Here is a 22,312-nt window from a genome sequence, read left to right on the forward strand (position 1 = left end):
AGAGATAAGTGTGGGGCTTGGGTAGAACCAGGGGCTGGGGTGAGGGCAGGAGGGGAGAATAATAGTTACTTGAATTATTTTAATGATATTATAAGAAACATTTGGTGATATAGAACGTTTCAGCGTACAGGCGGCGTGCACAGAAACACTTCTGGCTTGTGCTCTGCTCAGTGACCAGTAGAGGTCGCACTTGTGGCTTCTCAGGCTCAGAACGGAGAATCTCATCAATCGATGTGCTCAGCGGCCATGTGATTCCAGTCACATGATGTTTTCATGTAACGCAGTTTACAAAGCCATTAGCTACAACTCTTAAAAGCTGATTGGCTGGCACAGGTTCCTGGCAAGAAGAGTCTGGTTGGACGCCAGCGGCGTGTTTCGGTTGCTAGGGTGAGCTGCTCACACGCTTCCTGTGCTGGAAACTCCACTGCGCTTGCGCGGAATTCAATCTGTGTCCTTTGAGTCCTGCTGCAGACCGGGTAAGCATTAAACTCTGCTGTGTTCGTGAGTTTATTTTTGGAAGACATAAACATATTTATTAACTGTTACTTTTTAGGCTGTTGTATTAAATCTTAAAGGGGTTCATGTGTGTTTACTTTAAAGTGTATGTAAACCTAAAACATAGCTCCCCACTGTCCATGACTCTCCATGATTTGGAACAAAGTCCCTCTGTCCCTCATTCCCCTCATTTGGCCCTCATTTTGGTCTGATCTATAAAGTTTGTATATAAAATGCACTTTTTATCCTTAAAAAAAAATGTTTCCCAGTGCTAAACCTTTCATCCAATTTCTAAATTGCTGCATTTGTAAATGTCAAAAGCGAATATAAAGGAATAGTAGTGGTTAAAAAAAAAAAAAAAAAAACACTTATGAGTTTAACTAATCCATCATATACATATATATATATATTTTTTTTTTTGTATATGTCTCCTTTTTAAAGGGGGTGTGTCCAATGTCTACATACTTTTGATAATATTTTGATAATAGGTGCCCCTCATTCCCATCTCAAAAAGTTGGGAGGTATGCTAAAATGTGAACTTCTCGTAATGGGTCCCTTGTGATCACCTGAATCTAATACTAAAAAACTTAATCATTTCTTCTCTTTGAATCATTCGAATATGTATACGATGATCCTGTCAATATCTTGGCCATTTGATACTTCCTGTGTTTGACTGGCGGCGCTGATTGGCTGCAAATGCTGTTGTCACCATCCCGTGCCTTCTCCAATGCTGAGTGTCTCATAGTCCTAGAGATTAAAGTGTATGTACACCCTGAGATTGAGGGATTGATTTACTAAAACTGGAGAGTGCAAAATCTGGTGCAGCTGTGTATGGTAGCCAATCAGCTTCTAATTTCAGGTTGCTGAATTAAAGCACTGGGTGTTTTTTATTTTTTTTCCTGGACCTGCAAGGTAAAGGTATTATGTGACACTTACCTGAAAACGAAGCCCTTCAGCAAAGCGATGTAATTGCTGGAGGCAGCGCCATCCTTCACCTGTCTTCCTACTGGGTCTGCGGGCTCCGGCTGCGTGACTGCCGTAGCCGCAATGGCGCCACCCACGCATGCAGAGGGGAGCCGTCATTCACAGCACAGCTATCTGAAGGAACGGCACGGGTTGCCATTCCTTCAGCCCTGGTTCACATTGCAGCGATTTAGCATGCGATTTGACATGTCAAATTGCATGGCAAATCGGAGGCTATTGCCATCCGAATCAGTGTTTCTGTAGTAGTTTCAATAGACATCTGTGCAGTTTCTGTAGTAGATTCAGTAGACATTTGTGCAGAAACCCGCACGCACAGATGTCTCTGAAATCACCCCCCGAGGTTGGACTGACATGCGGGAATGAAATCGTGCGAGTTCAGGTGAACTTGCACAATTTCATTCCCGCTGTCAGTGTCAACCTAGGCTCAAAGCGCATGCGCCGATGACATTATCGAGTTATTTACAGTACCTATAGGTAAGCTGATTTGTACCTATAGACACAAATTATGCCTTTGAGTTCCACTTTAGGCTTTCACAAAAAAACCCAGATTTTGCATTTACCCAGTTTTAGTAAATCAATCCCTGAATGTCTGTTATTTCCCCTCCTTTTGGTCTGTTTATCATACCACTGGAAGAAGTAAGCCTTCTTCATACAGACGTTTACATGCAGCCTGCAGAATTCTTGTGGCTGGAATGACCCAGGCATGCAAAGAGCCGCAGCCGCTTAGCCTGTTTAAAATACATTTACAAATACATACACATTTCCTTGGGACTTTAAAATGACAGTAAAGTCTTGTTTTATTTTGGTTTAAAAATAACAAATATGTCGTACTTACCTGCTCTGTGCAGTGGTTTTGCACAGAGCCAAGTTTTTCCCCTCCTGCCGAGTGCCCCCACAGCAAGCAACTTGCTATGAGGGCACCCAAGCTGAGCCGCTGCTCTGTGTGTCCATTCAGACATGGAGCTGCGGATTGGCCTAGCCCCCCCCTCTCTCTCCTCATTGGCTCACTGATTTTGACAGCAGCGGGAGCCAATGGCGCCCACTGCTGTGTCTCAGCCAATGAGAAGGGAGAGTCCCAGACAGCTGAGGCTCTCATGCAACATCGCTGGATCGAGATGGGGCACAGGTATGCTATATTACCAAAAGTATTGGGACACCTGCCTTTACATGCACATGAACTTTAATGGCATGCCAGTCTTAGTCCGTAGGGTTCAATATTGCGTTGGCCTGCCCTTTGCAGCTATAACAGCTTCAACTCTTCTGGGAAGGCTGTTCACAAGGTTTAGGAGTGTGTCTATGGGAATGTTTGATCATTCTTTCAGAAGAGCATTTGTGAGGTCAAGCACTGATGTTGGACGAGAAGGCCTGGCTCGCAGTCTCCGCTCTAATTCATCCCAAAGGTGTTCAATCGGGTTGAGGTCAGGACTCTGTGCAGGCCTGTTAAGTTCCTCCACCCCAAACTCGCTCATCTATGTCTTTATGGACCTTGTTTGTGCACTGGTGTGCAGTCATGTTGGAACAGGAAGGGGCCATCCCCAAACTGTTCCCACAAAGTTGGGAGCATGAAATTGTGCAAAATGTCTTGGTATGCTGATGTCTTAAGAGTTCCCTTCACTGGAGCTAAGGGGCCAAGCCCAAGCCCTGAAAAACAACCCCACACCATAATCCCCCCTCCACCAAATGATTTGGACCAGTTTACAAACAAGGTCCATAAAGACATGGATGAGCGAGTTTGGTGTGGAGGAACTAGACTGGCCTGCACAGACTCCTGACCTCAACCTGATAGAACACCTTTGGGATGAATTAGAGCAGAGACTGTGAGCCAGGCCTTCCCGTCCACATCAGTGCCTGACCTCACAAATGAGTTTCTGGAAGAATGGTCAAACATTCCCAAAGACACACTCCTAAACCTTGTGGACAGCCTTCCCAGAAGAGTTGAAGCTGTTATAGCTGCAAAGGGTGGGTCAACTCAATATTGAACCCTACGGACTAAGACTGGGATGCCATTAAAGTTCATGTAAAGGCAGGCGTCCCAATACATTTGGTAAGAAAGAGTAAGTATTAGGGGGGCTGCTGCACACAGAAGGTTTTTTTCTGTTAATGCATAGAATGCATAAACCACTTGCCGACACCGATATCCGTCCTCACTTTGAGGACGGATATCGTTGTTATGGCAGCAGCTAGCTGCCATAACCCCGGTATCCCCGCGTTCGGCCAGTGGTTGGGTACAAGATAAAAGTGGTCTCTGTGGCGGATTCATTGCGAGATCACTTTTATCGGCGGCGGGAGAGGGCCTCCCCTCCCACCACGCTCCCATGTCCTCCACCTCTTACCGGAGCCATCAGCAGCGGCGGAGGTGATCCGGTCCTCTCACTGGCAGTGCATGGAGACGAGTGAGGGGAAGATGGCCCCCACCCGTCTCCATGACACATCACTTCTGTCTGCCCATAGCTTTTAAAGGGCCATTTTTTTAAATGACAATTTTTTTTTTATTGCATTTTAGTGTAAATATGAGATCTGAGGTCTTTTTGACCCCAGATCTCATATTTAAGTGGTCCTGTCATGCTTTTTTTCTATTACAAGGGATGTTTACATTCCTTGTAATAGGAATAAAAGTGACACCATTTTTTTTTTTTTTTAAACAGTGTAAAAATAAAAGGTAAAATAAATAAATAAAAAAATAAAAATTTCAATACTAGGCACTTATACACCTTCCTGCCCAAGCCAATTTTCAGCTTTCAGCGCTGTCGCAATTTGAATGACAATTGCGCGGTCATGCTACACTGCACCCAAACAAATTCTTTTATCATTTTGTTCCCACAAATAGAGCTTTCTTTTTGGTGGTATTTGATCACCTCTGCGATTATTTTTTGCGCAACAAATAAAAAAAGACAGAAAATTTTTGAAAAAAAAAAGTTTTTCTTTGTTTCTCTTAAATTTTTTTGTAAATAAGTACGTTTTCTTCTTCACTGATGGGCACTGATAGGGTGACACTGGGCACTGATGCGTACTTATGGGTGGCACTGATGCGTACTTATGGGTGGCACTGATGGTCACTGATAGGTGGCACTGAGGGACACTGATGGGTGGCACTAAATACACTGGTGAGTGGCATTGCTGGGCATCACTTATTTTTTTATTTCTGTAATGGTGCGGGCACTGATTGGCATGTATTGGACATATTTTTTTTTTTTTTTTTTTATGTGGATGGCCATGGGGTACATACCTGGCCATCCACATGCTGGGGGCTTCCCTGGTGGTCCTGGCGGCTTCCCTGGTGGTCCAGTGTGGGCATCCGAGAGCCGCCCACCGGCTCTCCTCTACTCTTGTCTGTCAGACTCGAATGAGGAAAAGCCAATTAACAGCTTTTCCTGTTTACATTGTGATCAGCCGTGATTGGAGGCTCTTTACCGAGATCGGTGTGTCAGACTGACACACCGTACCACCGATCGCCGCGATGTGGGGGCGCGAGGCGGCTGTTATCCTGCAGGGCGTCCTATAACTCCCAGTCAGGATAACTGAACCACCGCCCGGCCGTCGTTCTGCTATAGGCCGGGCGGGAAGTGGTTAAACGTGCCCCGTCCCGCCGAGCTCGCGTGCAGTAGCGAACGCATACGTGAGTAGCGCCTGCATATGAAAACGGTGTTCAAACCACACATGTGAGGTATCGCCGCGATCGTTAGAGCGAGAAAAATGATTCTAGCCCTAGACCTCCTCTGTAAATCAAAAAATGCAACCTGTAGAATTTTTTAAACATCGCCTATGGAGATTTTTAAGGGTAAAAGTTTGTCGCCATTCCACGAGCGGGTGCAATTTTGAAGCGTGACATGTTTGGTGTCAATTTACTCGGCGTAACATTATCTTTCACAATATAAAAAAAAATTGGGCTAACCTTACTGTTGTCTTACTTCTTAATTCAAAAAAGTGTATTTTTTCCAAAAAATGTGAGCTTGTTATGCCCCGTACACACGGTCGGACATTGATCGGACATTCCGACAACAAAATCCTAGGATTTTTTCCGACGGATGTTGGCTCAAACTTGTCTTGCATACACACGGTCACACAAAGTTGTCGGAAAATCCGATCGTTCTAAACGCGGTGACGTAAAACACGTACGTCGGGACTATAAACGGGGCAGTGGCCAATAGCTTTCATCTCTTTATTTATTCTGAGCATGCGTGGCACTTTGTCCGTCGGAATTTCCGACAACGGATTTTGTTGTCGGAAAATTTTATCTCCTGCTCTCCAACTTTGTGTGTCGGAAAATCCGATGGAAAATGTCCGATGGAGCCCACACACGGTCGGAATTTCCGACAACACGCTCCGATCGGACATTTTCCATCGGAAAATCCGACCGTGTGTACGGGGCATAAGACCACTGCGGTGAAATACAGTGTGACAGAAAGTGTTGCAACGACTGCCATTTTATTTTCTAGGGTGTTAGAAGAAAAAAAAAAAAAGTATAATGTTTGGGGGTTCCAAGTAATTTTCTAGCAAAAAAAAAAAAAAAAAACTGTTTTTAACTTGTAAACAACACATCTCAAAAAGAGGCCTGGTCCTTAAGTGGTTAAGATAAAAAACCTTCTACCTTTAGAACCACTTTAAGGACACTACATATAGAAATCCTACACCCAAGTAGTAAAAATTGTACACTAACTTTATTCATGACATTATGTAAAATACACTTCAAAATTCCAAATCAGGCTGGCATTATACAGATGTACAAGTACAGCCTGTCTAAACGAATGACAGTGGCTGCCACTGTTCACAAGCAGCCACACACAAAGTGGATAGCTGCGCCCAATATGACTCTATATCAATATGTGGGTACGTGTCTCTGAATGCACGTTGTCTGCATTTGGGGCTGTGCACCCGCACGGATGTCAGATTGGGAGCAGTGGCTGTGTCCATGCAGCCGCTGCATCCTGATTGACATGAATGATACTGACTGCATGGGGATGCACAGAACACCTCCGGCAGGGAAACAGTCCTTCAATGGGCGTTCCCTGTAGTACACCTAGGTCAGTGATGGCGAACCTTGGCACCACTGATGTTTTGGAACTACATTTCCCATGATGTTAATGCACTCTGCAGTGTAGTTGAGCATCATGGGAAATGTAGTTCCAAAACATCTGGAGTGCCAAGGTTCGCCATCACTGACCTAGTTGAAAGATGGCCCCAAATGGTTGAGCCCTCTATTGCAGGGATATGCAATTAGCGGACCTCCAGCTGTTGCAAAACTACAAGTCCCATCATGCCTCTGCCTCTGGGTGTCATGCTTGTAGCTGTCAGAGTCTTGCTACACCTCATGGGATTTGTAGTTCTGCAACAGCTGGAGGTCTGCTAATTGCATATCCCTGCTCTATTGGCTTATTCACATGTGCGTCATCCCTCCTCTGCCACTCCCGCCGGCTTCAGGTGCTGCATGGGGTAGATGTGTCCCCCCAATACCTCTGATCACCCCCCCCCCCCATGCTACCCCCGATCCATGGGTGCTCCGAGCGGCATCTCTCCTTCCTTCCCTCCGCCTGCAGCTTCTCCCTGCACAGATCTCTGTGATCTGTCAGCTTGGAGAGCGCGGCAGAAGAGTGTGTGTGTGTGTGTGTGGGGGGGGTGTGAAGTTGTGACTTGGGGGGGTTGGTATACATGTGTATACCAACCCCCCCCCGTACAATGGATATAGGCGGCGATCGCTGCTATATCCACTGACAGCTGATCATTGTAACCGTGAATGTATCAGACTGTCATTTCATTTCATGAATGGAATCTCTATTCCATTCATTCATGTAAAGTGCTACAGAGAAGCATAGAATGCATTAAGATAAAAAGCTTATGCCTTTACAACCTCTTTATGCACACCTATAGTATTTATGGTGTACTAGTAAAACATATATAAAGTGTTTACTGGGTATTGGGGGAGAGGCAGTGGAGGTTCCTGTATCCAAGAATGCACTGGAAATTAATAGAGAATTAGGACAGAGCGGCACAAGACACTTCCTGTTTGTACAGAGCAGCCATGTGGTAACACCATTTGCTTCTGTGTCCAGGTAAAAGCATTAGCTAGTGTCAGGCAGAGGGGAATTGAGAGAAAAACCTCCTCTTCTGGGGCCCCTCTGTCGCTCTCTTGGCTCTATCTCTTTTTGGTGCACCCCCATAGGAAGCGACTTCCTATGGTGGCACACCTGTGGGCATGCTCCCAAGCTGAGCTGTGTGCGTCTTTTGGCACACAGCGCAGCTTGGCCTAGCCCCAGCTCCCTCCTCACAGCATTTGATTGACAGCTGCAAGAGCCAATGGCTCCTGCTGCTGTCTCTAAACCTGTGAGAGGGGAGAGAGGGAACCAGTGCTGGGCAAGTATTTATTGAGGGGAGTGGGGGGGAGGGACAACTAGTAGGAGACATTTTACCTTTATGCAGTTAACACATTAAGGTAATAAACCTTTTGGATTTGGTACCACTTTAATACTTCTCCAGTGGTCACCTGAATGCTGGTCTTTGGGCTTTTACATTGGCCAGAGTGGGATGATGTCACTCCTGCGCATATACAGGAGCCAGTCGTCCCGGCACTCAGACCTCCACAGTGCTGTAAACTGAGCATGCAGCTTTTATCATTTTTTGCATCTTAGCTGGCACCAGCACAAGGCACATCTCAAAATAAAGTGGCTCTAAAGGCAGAAGTTTTTTTTTTTTTTACCTTAATGCATTCTATGCATTAAGGTAAAAAAACCTTCTGGGGGCAGCCCCCCCCCCCCCTTATGCTTACCTGAACCCCATGTCAATCCAGCAATGTGCATGAGAGCGCGGAGGAACCACTTCTGTGTCCACTTCTGCTTCCATTGACACAGACAGCAGGACTTGGCTCCACCCCCCGCTCTCGTGTCACTGGATTCGATTGACAGCAGCGGGAGCTAATGTCTCCTGCTGCTATCAATCCAATGAGGACAGAGACAGAGGCTGGAGCTGCTGGGCTCATGCTCGTCACTGGAACGAATGGGTTCAGGTGAAAAAGGGGAGGCTCTGGGGGGCAGCTGCAGTACAGAAGGTTTTTCACCTTAATGCATAGACTGCATTAAGGTGAAAAACCTGAAGACTTTACAACCTGTTTAACCCCTTCAGATCCGCGCTATAGCCGAATGACAGCTACAGCGCGGACCTACTTTGCCGGGAGGCCGTCAATAGACACGCTCCCCACGCGCCCCCTGCTGTGATCACCGAGTCACAGACCCCCTTACCACGTGATCAGCTGTCAGCCAATGACAGCTGATCACGTGATGTAAACAGAAGATCGGTAATCTGTTTAATTTTTTTGTTTTTTTCTCATGCTGACGCGTGAGGAGAAACAATAGCCGATCACCGGCTTCTGTGAAAGGGACATCGGTCTCGAAGAGGAAGATGCACAGCCACCTCATCTGTGCCGCCTGCCAGTGCCACCTCCCAGTGCATAACAGTGCCAGCAATCAGTGCCACCTTATCAATGCCCACCAGTGGTGCCAATTAGTGCCCATCAGTGCTGCCTTATCAGTGCCCATCAATGCAGCCTAAGTGCCCATCGGTGCAGCCTCATCAGCGTACATCAATGAAGGAGAAAAATTACCTGTTCACAAAATTTAATAACAAAATATAAAACGGTTTTGTATTTTATCTTTTTTAATAAATTTCGGTCTTTTTTAAATTTTTTTAACAAAAAATAAAAAACCCAGAGGTAATCAAATACCCCCAAGAGAAAGCTCTATTTGTGGGGAAAAAATTATAAAAATGTCATTTGTGTACAGTATTGTATGACTGCGCAATTGTCGTTCAAAGAGTGACAGCTCTAAAAGCTGAAAATTTTGGTCTGGGCAGGAGGGGGATTTAAGTGCCCAGTAAGCAAGTGGCTAATTTCCAGCTTGCTAAAAACTACCATATATACTTGAATATAAGCCGAGGCACCTAATTTTACCATAAACAGGGAAAACTGACTTGAGTATAAGTCTAGGGTGGGAAATGCAGCAGCTACTGGTAAACTGTGCCCATCTGCAGCCTCACTGTGCTCACCTGTACCTTTTGATTACAAACAGCTGGTGTCTGCCGCTGTGCCATGCAACTGCAGTCTTAACTGTTCGGCGGCCGTCCACTGTAACAAATCCTCCTTGTCCGTGATAGATGGAACACTGATTCAGTTTCCCAGCATTGTATAAGTGTTCAGTGTTCTGTTTATCACGGACGAGGAGGAGGCGGGGCTTTGTTACAGTGGACGGCCACCTAACGGTTAAGGCTACATGACACAGCGGGAGACCCTCACTCGCGTATAAGCCGAGGGGGGCTTTTTCAGCATAAAAAATGTGCTGAAAAAGTCGGCTTATACTCAAGTATATACGGCATATCTTTGAACTTGGATGAGGAAAATGAAAAATGCAGTCATGTGCCATTTTCATACTGTGCTTCACCTAATAACTGTATATACGTAGAGCCTGATCTGAATGCAATTTATCTGCAATTGTCTTAACAATTTATTATTCCCTTTTTGGCACCCGTGGTTGATTATCACTCAGCATAACTGCTGAATAAGCATTCTTCTTGTCAGTTTTCATAAATGCCACTTATGGGGCTGTGCTAAATTGCATCAGATGTGCAGCGATCTGCATTATTGCTGTGCGGGCTAGTGATAATGGACTAAGCATTTTAGATTTGTTTTCTACAAATTACTATTTCACCTCTATCCATTGCTAAATTACAGGACAGCTATCTCAACTAATTAGTGAAAAGTCAGCTAGGCATTGCTCTCTGCTGATAGCTAGTATGTTGTATGGGTTAAAAGAGTAACCTACATATGTGAGAAGTTGTACATTTCTCCAGCAGTGGGTGCAGAGGGGATTGCTGCCAAATTCAAATCTGGATTGTAAGTCTAAAAGTTTACAGCAATTTAATAGCACATCGTTTTATAAAAATGAATGATGTTTCCTTCCATCTCCATACAGCATATCAGAAGACAGCTCAGGGATGGCAGCAGTGATATTCATCGTATTTTAAATACAGTAAAGAAGGTAAATCCAGATGTGCAGCAAATATGCAATACATTTTTTCAAATGAGGACTTCTATAGAGATTTGTAAATGTGGCGCGTATTTATTATAGGTGGATTATTCGTTCCCTTTAGAGTACAGATCTATAAGACCCCTTTCACACTGAGGCGCTTTACAGGAGCTACAGCGCTAAAAATAGCACCTGTAAAGCGCCTCTCCTGCTTTCACACTGGAGCGGTGTGCTTGCAGGACGGTAAGAAATACTCCTGCAAGCAGCATCTTTGGAGCGGCGTATATACCGCTCCTAAACCCCTCTTGCCATTAAACTGAATGGGCACCGCTGCAGAACCGGGTGGTTTTAACCCTTTTTCGGCCACTAGCGGGGGTTATGGGTGGTGCAGCACCGCATTTGGCCAGAGGTTCGGGGACACTCGGAACGGTTCGGAGCCGTTCGGAAATACTCGGAATGACTCGGAAATACTCCGTTCCCGACGGTTTCCGAGTTAAGCTGAGCTGTCCCCAAGTATTTCTGAGGCTCTTCGGCGCCCCCCACCTCTGGCCACATGCGGTATTGCATGTAGTAGAAGTCAATGCGGAACGATTCTTCGTTTCCATTGAGTTCTATGGGGAAACTCGCTTTGATATGCGAGTGCTTTGGATTACAAGCATTTTCCTAGAATGGATTATGCTCGTAATCCAAGGTTCCACTGTATCTGTTTTTATGGGGAAAAAAATAGTTCAAAGACACTTTAAGTATAGAAAGGCAAAAAGGTCAAAAAGCAAAGATTATTTTACAAGTACAAGTATTTTACAATGCTCAGGAAGGCTCTCCACTACATGTGTGGTCATCTCTTTGGATAAGATACAAGCTATGGGTCTATTTATATTTTCTAATACCTCTCACCCAGGATTCACACATTTTTTCTAAATTAATACAATTTGAAATCTTGAATAAACATTGTGTGAATCTTATGTGGAAACATTTATATATAAGCTGGCTATAGATGGTTTGAATCTCCCAGCTAAATCGGCTGAGATTTGATCTGTCTATGGGCAGGCTGATTGTACTAAAGTCGATCTATCGATTTACTTGGGTACAACCAGCATGTCAGATTTCTAGAATGTGATTATTGCCAGTGGCTGTAGCCACTAACAATATTCATTGTGTCCTTCCGGCAGCGATGGCGCCCCTCAAGCGGCAGAACACAATAGCTCCATGGATGATGGGGGAATCGAGCTGAAAGGGGTTGCCAAGGTTTGTTTCTTTTTTTTTTTAAATAACAAACATGTTATACTTACCTTCTCCTGTGCAAGGGTTTTGCACAAAGTGGCCCTGATCCTCCTCTTCTGGGGTACCCCAGCGGTGCCCATGGCTCTTCCCTGCATCGAAGAGCCAGGAGCACCGCTGGGGGACCCCAGAAGCTGGAAAGATCGAGTTCAGGTAAGTAAAAGGGGGGCTCTGGAGGGCTGCTGCACTACAGAAGGTTTTTCACCTTAATGCAAAGAATGCATTAAGGTGAAAAACCTCTAGGGTTTACAACCCCTTTAACCTGTGGTTGCAGGAAAGAATATCATATACTCTATGGCCTGCCTAAGAGTAAGTTAAATTGATTGAACTTTCTGACAATATTGCTTTTACCTGTTGCCTGGAGATAGCCCCTAAACCACTTGCCTACTGTGCACTTTTACCCCTCTTTTGCCCAGGCAAATTTTCAGCATTCAGCGATGTCGCACTTTGCGCGGTCATGTGACTCTGTCATTTTTTTTTTCCACACAAATAGAACTTTCTTTTGATAGTATTTAATCACCTGTTTTTAATTTTTTGCAATATAAACCAATAAAGACTGAAAATTTTGAAAAAATAAATACTTTTTCATAGTTTGTGATAAAATTTTGCAAACAGGTAATTTTTCTCCTTCAGTAATGGGCACTGATGAGGCAGAACTGATAGGCATTGGTGGGCACTGGTGAGGCTGCACTTATAGGCAGCACTGACAGGTGGCACTGATGGGCACAGACAGCTGGCACTGATTGGCAGCACTGGTGGGTGTTGTTGGGACTGCACTGATAATCAGGACACTGATTATCAGTGTACATGTCCCTTTTAGAGAAGCCGGCTCTGTTCTCTTCTCCTCATGCTGACAGGAGTGCCAATAACTGGCTATTGTTGAGCACAGCTGATCACATGGTAAAGAGCTGCTGATTGGCTCTTTACCTCAATCTGTGATCATCAGTGATCACAGAGCACGCCGCCTGCGCCCCGCAGTGCTGCGGGTGCGCAGCGGACACGATCACAGGATCATAGGACGGAGTCCAAGAACTAGCCAGCTGCGCTGTAGCCGTCGTTCAGGTATAGCGCAGTTTGGCAAGTGGTTAAAGCTGGCTATAGATGGTTTAAATCTCAGCCGGTTCAGCAAGTACCGGCAGAGATCTGATCCATCTATTGGCAGGCCGATTTATACCCAAGTTGATCAACTTGGGTACAGCCAGCCTGTCGGATTTTTTCATGCGCTTATTGCCAGCGGCTATAGCCACTAGTAATAATCACTGTGTGTTCTCTGAAACAGGGACAGCCCCCTACGCCCCTCTTCCAGAAGAACACAATTGCTCCACGGGAGGCATTCAAAGTCAGTGTTGATGGGGAGGAATTGAGCAATTTTCTTTCCTGCAACTCGTGATTGCAGAAAAGAAAATCTTATACCGTATTTTTCGCTCCATAAAACACACGTCCCCCCCCCCCCCCCCCCCCCCCAAAAAAAAATGGGGAGAAATGTCTGCTTCTTATGGAGCGAATACTGAACAGGTCTCTCCCCCAACCCCCCCCCCCCCCCATCACCGCCTTGTTACAGTACCGGTCTGTCGATTTCCCGACTGAGCCTGTCACTCAGCCACAGACAGAAGACAGAGCAGCCCGAGCAGCTGAATGGACGGCTGTGGCGGCCACCTGGGCTGCTTTGTCTTCTGTCTGAGTGACAGCCGGATGTGATGATGTCCTCACCAGGGAATGCCAGTCTGTGCGAGGTGGAGGACTGTAACAAAGTCCCGCCTCCTAGATAGATGGAACACTGATGCAATGATACATCGAATCCGTGTGACGTGTATCATGGGTGCTGGGTTATTCAAAACCGTGATGTGACTGAGCTCACTAGTGCTGCATTTCATGGGCACTGGTAAGGCTGCATATCATGGGAACTGGTAAATAATTTGGTTCAGAATATTTTCTTTTTTCTTGTTTTCTTCCTCTAAAACCTAGGTGCGTCTTACGGTCAGGTGTGTCTTATGGAGCAAAAAATACGGTAATCTATGGCCTGCCTAAGAGTTATGGCCAGTACACACGATCTGACAATCAGACGAAAAATACCGCTTTCGAAGTGATCATACGATAATCTGATCATTAGTACAGAGCTTTCGAGAGCCAATCACGACAGTTCATCCAATATTATCAGATTGGAGAAGCACAAAAATTTTTATCGTACGATACCAGATCGTACAATTTTCGTTTAATCAGCACAGTTGTCATTTGAAAATACAATACAATACAAATACACTACAACACATTACATCACTTCCGATTTTTATTCTGTCGTGCAAATATTTTTGTAACTTTAGGAAACTCTTCATTTTCGATATGCAACTAGCATGCAAAGAAAAACTGATAATCTGACGTCCGATTTTCGGATCGTGTGTACAGGTTTTAAAGTGGTTGTAAAGCCACCATGTTATGTTCATACCATATACTCTGTTGGATAACAACATGTGTCCCACTGTATATGCTTTATAAAAAAATATGCCGATTTTCTACCTTATTTCAGAGCACCTCCCGGCACTCATGTGACTGCTCGCCTCTCTTGGGCTGAAAACTACAGTGGGAGGGGCCGAGAAGAGGAGGAGAGAGGTGAGCAGTCATGTGAGTGCTGGGAGGCGCTCTGAAATAGGGTAGAAATTGACATTATTTTTATAAAGCATATTAAGTGGGGCATACTCTCTGTTATCGAACAGAGAGTATGGTATGAACATAACATAGCTAAAATAAATGGTTAATTCCGCGCTGAGGTAAAAAATGGGTTAGCTGCTGCCTACCCCCAAAGACTCCACTAGGTGGAGTTAGTAAAAATAGGAAGGGGGGTGTAAATAGGCGCCAAACTATGGTAATTGATCGTGTTACCAAAATGGTGTTGTGTCTTTAAGTAACAGACATAAACGATGTTAAATCATATACGTGCTCAAATTAAATGATCCTATATATATAATATATACCCTGCAGGGGTACATCTTTCCGGTGAGTGTTGAACCAAGAGGGGAGCACGTGTGGAATTCACTCAACTTGTGCTATAAGCTTTTGTTGATCCAGGCACAAGTCACTTTGGAAGTTACTATACAAAGAAACAAACTGAACTGTGATTTTTTTTTTTTTTTTTTTATTGTTATCAACACTTTTTGCACAAGCACTTTTTAAAATAAGGTTACATGTTGTTGGTGTATGAGATCAAAGTTTGGTACCGCATCCCATTTATACAAAAAGATGAGAGGAAGGGGCAGGTGGGACTTTTAAGGTTCCAAGGATTGAAGTAAACAATCAATTTTAGAAAAAATATAAATTTTATTTAAACAATTCTTTAAAATCGCAATAAACATTTGCAAGAATCTCCCTATCATTTCTTTTAACATGTACAACCACTTTTTACTCTATATGTTTCGCTCAGACGAGCTTCTTTAAGAGTTTTTTTGGAAGTGTCGCATGAAGTAAAATATACTATAAGAGAAACAACAATTGTAAATGATTATGCTTGAAAATCGCCATAAATAAAATCGCAAGGCATGTCGATAAGGCATGCCTGTATACATTGTTATAGTACGATAATCAAATATTATCCAAAATTACATATTATATGATATAATGATGATGCTTGTGTTCATGAAGTATTGATTGTAATTCACACAATGAATCCAGGGTTTATAAAATAAGACCTTTTGTAACCAGAGAGAGGATACATTTTTTTTGATATATTAATAGTGATCAAAATAATCTTATGGGAAGTAGGGTTATGTAAAAGGCAAAGCATTTTACCTCAATTCCAACTATTGAGAAAAATGGAACCAATTTGATCTTGCATCCCTACATTTAAGGAATGATCTGAGGAAAAAGGTAGAAAAACTGAAGGGCTGGAGAGGAAAATACCACCCTTTGCTTTTGTCTTTACAACGCTCAGAGACACATCCGTGGTATGTCTACTGGATGTTTTTTTGCTGTTGGAGACAAAAACCTGGATTTCTCCTATTGAATGAAAAAATATGTTTCGTTTGTTTGGTTGTTGATATTCAATATATGAAAATTACACAAGCTCCCAAATTCTCACCTGTAGTGGGTGATTAATTCAGGAGTCAGCCGATAAAGGAGGGGAGAAAGAAACAGAACCACCGGGGGATCAGATGGCAAAAAATCCCCCAGAGTTTTGCAATATAAAATCCCCCTCCTCCTAACTGCACAAGCAGATCAGTGGACATCCAGAGCAACCGACCCACATATCATAATGGCAGAGTAAGCGAGCAAGTTCTGAAAGGTACTTACTATAATGGAAGAGGTCTCAAAACAAATTGACTGAAGAGGGAGAAGGCAAGAAAGACCGCAAAGCAGTCTCACTCTAGCTCGTGATGCTTCCCTGTCAGTGTGGGGTGTGCAAGTGACACCATTTATGCCCCTTTTTGTCCTGCCAGCGGGGCGTGGACGCATTTGCGGCGCCATTGTGCATGTTCGTAGTACAAGCGGTGGAAGTGACCTCACACGCATGGCGTGTCTGGTCACTATCCACCATCTTAAGTACTCCACATCCGCCCGGCTGACAACAACGGTGGGAGAAAAATACCACCTCTCAGCCAGTGCAGCAGACGGATGGGCTCACCCTGGACGTGACACCGGGGCTGAAAGGCCCCTTGGTCAAAACGATGGAAGATGGGGGAGGGGACAGGCTCAAAAAACAGCGCCTATCGGGCCCGAGTACAAATTAAGCGATTGGTTAGGCACTGTTAGCACAAGTGTCTGGGGCGTCCATAAGATTACTGGGTCTTCCCTAATACCTGGCACAGTGGTGTAGTGGATAGCACTTTCACCCAGCAGTAAGAAGGGTTGCTGGTTCGAATCCCAACCACAACACTACCTGCCTGGAGTTTGCATGTTCTCCCTGTGCCTGCGTGGGTTTCCTCCGGGTACTCCGGTTTCCTCCCACACTCCAAAGACATGCTGGTAGATTAATTGGATCCTTTCTAAATTGTCCCTAGTATGTATGAATGTGAGTTAGGGACCTTAGAGTGTAAGCTCCTTGAGGGTAGTGTACAATGTATATGTAAAGCGCTGCATAAATTGACTGCACTATATAAGTACCTGAAATAAATACAAATTAAAATAAACTTAATTTTTTAGGGAAAAAAAAAAAAAGAAAAACACATAAATTGTTCCATTGAACGGCATCTAAACAGGAAGCATCCATAATCAGTTCCACATTTTACATATGCTCACAGAGCAATAGACTATAGTGTATCCTTGTCAGAAAATGAAAAATATCATAACAAATACATACAGTGTGTATATGTGTGTAAAATATAAATATAAATATATATTGAAAGAAAAAAACCCCAAACAGAGTAAATGGAAAGCCAATCAAAATTCCAATTTTTTTTTTTTTTTTAACAAAAACAGTGGTGCTTTATTGTTGTAATAAATAATCAGAGTTACAGAATACCATTCAACAGAGTACAATACATTACATACGTGGATTACATAATTGAGGATAGGGAAAATAATATGCAATACATAGGTTAATAGTACCATTCTCAACAAGTACCGTCCACCCTCCAAAAAAACCCTCCCCAATTGGGTCAAATGATCGTAAGGAATTGAATTTTTCTTTACGAGGCCATCCACGGAGCCCAAACTTTTTCAAATTTCCACGGACAGCCACGGTTTATATATGTCATTTTATACATGGGAATTACTGCCTCAATCTGTGCCTCCCGGCTGAAATAGATGGAGGGGAAGAATCTATCCATTTCATAAGTATTTCTTTTTTGGCATAGAAAAGAAGAAAGGAAATCAGTAATTTAAGATGATATGGCCTCTGCTCATCATCATGTATCCCCAGCATCGCCATGGCCGGCAAGAGCGGGATAGAGGTCTGCAATCTGGAGTTAATTTCACCTACAATCTTAGTCCAAAATAGTGCAACCACTGGGCACTCCCAGAACATATGTATAAATGTGCCTATATGGACTTTGCATTTAGGACACATGGGGTCTCTCTTAGGAAATATGCGATGGAGTCTCTGCGGGCTATAGTAGACCCTGTGTATAAATTTAACTTGAATCAGTTTGTCCTTGGATGCTATCACTAATTTCGGGCCATACTCTAGACAGTCCTCCCATCCCTCCCTATCCAGCGACGGGATATCAGCCCGCCATCTTTCCCATAATTCATTAATCTTAGGGGAATCTCTTCCCAGCAACGCATTATATAGAGAGGATAGGGGTTTAGTCAAGTCTCCAGGAGATAGGAGATCTTCGATGGGGTCCGTCTGTAGCAGGGGAGTTTGCGGGAATTGAGCCCTGGCTGCATGTCTCAGCTGTAGGTACCGGAACCCCATCCAACGGGGCAGTCCGAATTTAGCCGTAAGCTCATGTAAGGAGAGCAGTTGTCCCCCAGACATTACGTGTTCCAACATGGTTACACCATATCTGGCCCACACCTGTGGGTCCCGTATCATACGGAAGTGTTTAAGTCGTGGGTTCCCCCATAGGGGATGAGCTGGAGACAATTGGCCAGGTCTCAAGTATCTGCGCCTAGCCGCCTCCCATACTCTCCAAGTTGCTCTAGTAGGCCCAGGGACCTCACAATATGCCTTGGGTCCTCTATAGGGAAAATTCCGAAGGTCCGTCAGGGAACCCAGAATATTCACCTCGAGACAGGTTGCCACATTGGATCTGGAACCCTGGAACCACCAGTGCACCGTCACCAACATGGCCGCCCAAAAATAAATCTGGAAACTTGGGAGGGCAAGTCCACCCAAATCTGCAGGTAAACATAACGTAGTACGTGCCAACCTAGGGTTTCTCCCCGACCAGATAAAGGAACCCACTATACGGTCAATCTCCCGAAAAAACGAGGCGGGGACCCAGACCGGGCAATTCCTAAACAAATAATTAAATTTGGGTAGTATCATCATTTTAAGGAGACTAATGCGACCCAGAAGATTCAGAGGAAGACTCTCCCAGGCAGCACATTTCGAACGTAGGTTGTTCAGGACAGGGGCCAGATTTTTTACAATAAAATCAGAGAGATTCCTAGTGATCACAACTCCAAGATATTTAAATTCCCCAACCCTTTGTAGTGGGGAGGAGAGGGGTCCAGAGTTAACCCCATCATCTATAAAAAATAGGACTGATTTGGTCCAATTTATTTTAACTCCCGAGAGTCCACCAAAATTGTCAAAGATACGCAAGGCAGCTTGAAGAGAGGGCCCAGCATCATTTAGGTACAATAATGCGTTGTCGGCATAGAGGGAGAGGCGCTCTTCCATCATCCCCACCCGTAGGCCCAGAACGTCCGGTGCACTCCTAATGGCAATTGCCAGAGGCTCCAGCGCCAGGGCGAACAGGCTGGGGGAGAGCGGGCATCCCTGCCTCGTACCGCGAAACAGATCAAAGGAGTCTGAGACCCAATTATTGGTGCGAACCCGCGCCCGGGGGGATCGATACAGCAGTCATACTCCGTGAATAAATTTGGGGCCGAATCCAAATCTACGCAAAGTTTCCCATAAAAATTTCCACTCAACGGAGTCGAAAGCCTTCTCGGCATCTAGAGAGGCAATAACCCTGGACCCCATGTTGTCATGCGATGTTGCTAAGTTAAGGAATAGGCGCCTAATATTTATATCTGTGCCCTTGCCTGGCATAAATCCCGTTTGGTCTATACCCACTAGGTCTTCTATTACATGAGATAGTCGGGTGGCCAAGACCTTAGCAAAGATCTTGGCATCGACATTAAGCAACGAGATGGGCCTGTACGATGCGCAGTCAAGAGGGTCTTTTCCTGGTTTAGGAACCAGTACAATAATCGCCTCATTCATTGAGTCAGGAAGGGCTGGCAGATTTGCAAATTTAGAAAGCAGTGAAGTCAACTTAGGGGCCAGTAGTTCAGAAAAATTAGAGTAAAATTCAGATGGTAACCCATCTGCACCCGGGGCCTTCCCTCCCTTGAGATGTCCCATGGCAACCTGTATCTCCTCAAGTGTGATGTCAGCCTCCAGCCCCTCCCTTGCCTCCTCAGACAGAACAGGAATAGACAGGGAGTCAAAAAAAGAGGACATGGATAATTCCGATGCAACATCTCTAGAGGAGTAAACCTCCTGAAAGTATTCTCGAAAACGGTCATTAGTATTAGCAGGGGCAGTAAGGATCTGGTCAGTATTGTCTCTAATGGAGCCTATGGGGGTTGAAGGTATGTTTCCCTTAGCCAGCCACGCGAGAAGCTTCCCATTTTTACCACCATGCTCAAACACGCGTTGAGCGGAGTATAACAAAGCCTTGTCCGTCTGGGCCATCCTAGTGGTGGATAAGTCACGCAGAGCCTTTTTCCACGCCCTGTACCGGTCCTCCCCAGGAGCAGAAATATATTCAGCCTCCAACCTGCCTGCCAGTGCCTCTAGCTCATCTATGGATCGAGTAGAGTCACGCTTGAGCCGGGTGATACTATGACCATACTCCCCTCATATCCAAGCTTTAAATGAGTCCCATACAACAGCAGGGGCAGCTGATTCAGCGTTGTCTGTCCAGAAATTGCAGATAGAGGCCGTTAGGGGTTCCAACAGTCTCTCATCATTAGCCCAAAATCTGGATAAGCGCCACAAACGAGTTCCTGGTGGAACAGACAGCGTCAGTGTCAAACACAATGGTGCGTGATCAGAAATTCCCCTGGGAAGCACAGACAGGTCGTGTACATATTGTAGTGCAGGGCCCGAAGCATAGACAATATCAATTCTGGACAGCGTTTTGTGTGAGGCTGAATGGCAGGTGAAGACCTTCAATGTCGGGTACAGGTGCCTCCAAACGTCAGTGAGGGCAAAAATGTCTGCCCACTGCCTGAGGTCCGGAGTGTCCCGAGCCGAGGATTGTAGCCGGTCAGGTTCAACCAGTGGAACCATGTTAAAGTCCCCCATGAGGTATACCAATGCGGTATCAAATTGCACCGCTATTTGCATGATGTCGTGAAGGACCCTGCCAGAAGCTGGCGGAGGAACATAAAGCCCAACTAGTACCACATTTTTATCAAATATAGTAGCATGTATAACAAATCTCCCTTCTTTATCTGTTTTTACCTCAAGCAGCGTAAATGGTAATGTCTTGTGAACCAGGATGCTAACCCCTCGGGCATAGGTGGAAAAGGTGGAATGATAATTAAGGCCCACCCAGGCTTTCCTAAGGCATACCGTTTTGTTTTGCAGCAGATGTGTCTCCTGGAGAATACAGATCTGCGGGTTGTGGGAGCGGAGGAAGCGAAACACCAGGGAACGCTTAACAGCAGTATTAAGCCCCGAACGTTCCATGAAATTACCTTTAACTCAGCCATGAAGTATGGGGTATATTGGATATGCAGTTATGTAACATACCAGACAGGCAGCATCCCAGTCCAGCCACACATATAATATTCTACATAGCACTGTGTAAATGGTTCTGTTCAAACATGCGTCATATCTAAAGCACCTGAAACAACAAAATAGTGTTAACAAAAACAAACCCAGCATTAAACCCCGCCCCCCACCCCGCATCCCCCACCCCAACCTAGGAATGCCTTGTTCCCCAAACATCAAAAAAGAAAAATAAAACCCCAAGTTCAGGGAGCGTGAACCAGTGGGTGTAAACCCTTAGTGGAGAGGATTGTCCACGTAAGGTGACGAGAGCCTCCGCCGTCATTAGAAAGTAGGAGAAAAATAGCGTTCCAACCAACAAAGGTTATTTCGGACCGTCTCATTTCAGGTTACTGTGGGTAAGTAGATGTGTGGAGAGAACTAGCACCACATGAAGAATAGAAAAAATAAAAATATGTTCTCTGTTTAGGATAAATGAGGAAGATCATCCTGTAGCTCAGAAGGACAGGATATACAACACTCTAGGCGGTCAATCTGGCAAGGTGCTTTTCTCCTTCGAATGCGAATAGCAATTGATTGTCTCCTATATTGGAATTTCAGACTAGGCAGTCATAATAAGAGGTGTATATCCCTTGCAAGTGAGAGATAACGGTCACTAGAGTCCGCCAGTGACCATCCTTCAGGAATTAAGATCAACACTAAACTCTGAGCTTCCAAGAGAACCAAACGAGTCTTTGCTGCAGTAGGTCAGTATAACATAGGCACTCTTCATCTCTAAAAGTCTCAGCATCTCAGGAACATCTTATAAAAGACAAAAAAGGTTATCCCACAATAGACTCAAACAGTGGCAAGCTTGAGAGTAGATATCACCTGGCATAGCCAGGGGCACAACACTTAAACTGTATACCGACAAGAATTGCAAAAGGCACAACGGGTGCAAGATTAATTCCCCTGCTGAGATTTAAACAATCAGCGGCCAATATTTAGAGCAGAGGTACAGAAGAGCATGTTGCAGCGTTTAACGGTTGGGGGGCAATGATTCCAGCCATGCGTTAGCATCCCTGGGGGAGGTAAAAAATCTGGTAGTTTCCCCGTCTTGAACCCTCAACCGTGCTGGAAACAGAACACTGTATCGAATGCCCTTAAGACGCATGGCAGCCTTCACCTGGTCAAAGGAGCGTCTGAGCTTTTGAGTCTCAAC

At 44.8% G+C, this 22,312-nt stretch overlaps 1 protein-coding gene across 4 annotated transcripts in view; it reads left to right on the forward strand.

Annotated features, from left to right (window-relative positions):
• The first annotated feature begins 364 nt into the window (after positions 1-364).
• Positions 365-22,312, forward strand: part of CCDC160 (coiled-coil domain containing 160) — a 28,732-nt gene continuing 6,784 nt past the window's right edge. Inside the window, exons 1-3 of one of the 4 annotated variants that reach the window (XM_073599180.1) lie at positions 397-476; positions 10,434-10,499; positions 11,657-11,732. Coding sequence is in view for 1 of the 4 variants with exons in the window: in XM_073599178.1 (XP_073455279.1) it covers positions 13,757-13,773 (17 nt within the window). In the remaining 3 variants the exon portion in view is untranslated. Of the gene's footprint in view, positions 477-10,433; positions 10,500-11,656; positions 11,733-13,730; positions 13,774-22,312 lie in introns of all 4 variants that reach the window. The other 3 variants (XM_073599178.1, XM_073599179.1, XM_073599181.1) reach the window with 3 other exon arrangements.

Source organism: Aquarana catesbeiana, linkage group LG09, assembly GCF_042186555.1.
Source record: "Aquarana catesbeiana isolate 2022-GZ linkage group LG09, ASM4218655v1, whole genome shotgun sequence".
Taxonomy (NCBI): domain Eukaryota; kingdom Metazoa; phylum Chordata; class Amphibia; order Anura; family Ranidae; genus Aquarana; species Aquarana catesbeiana.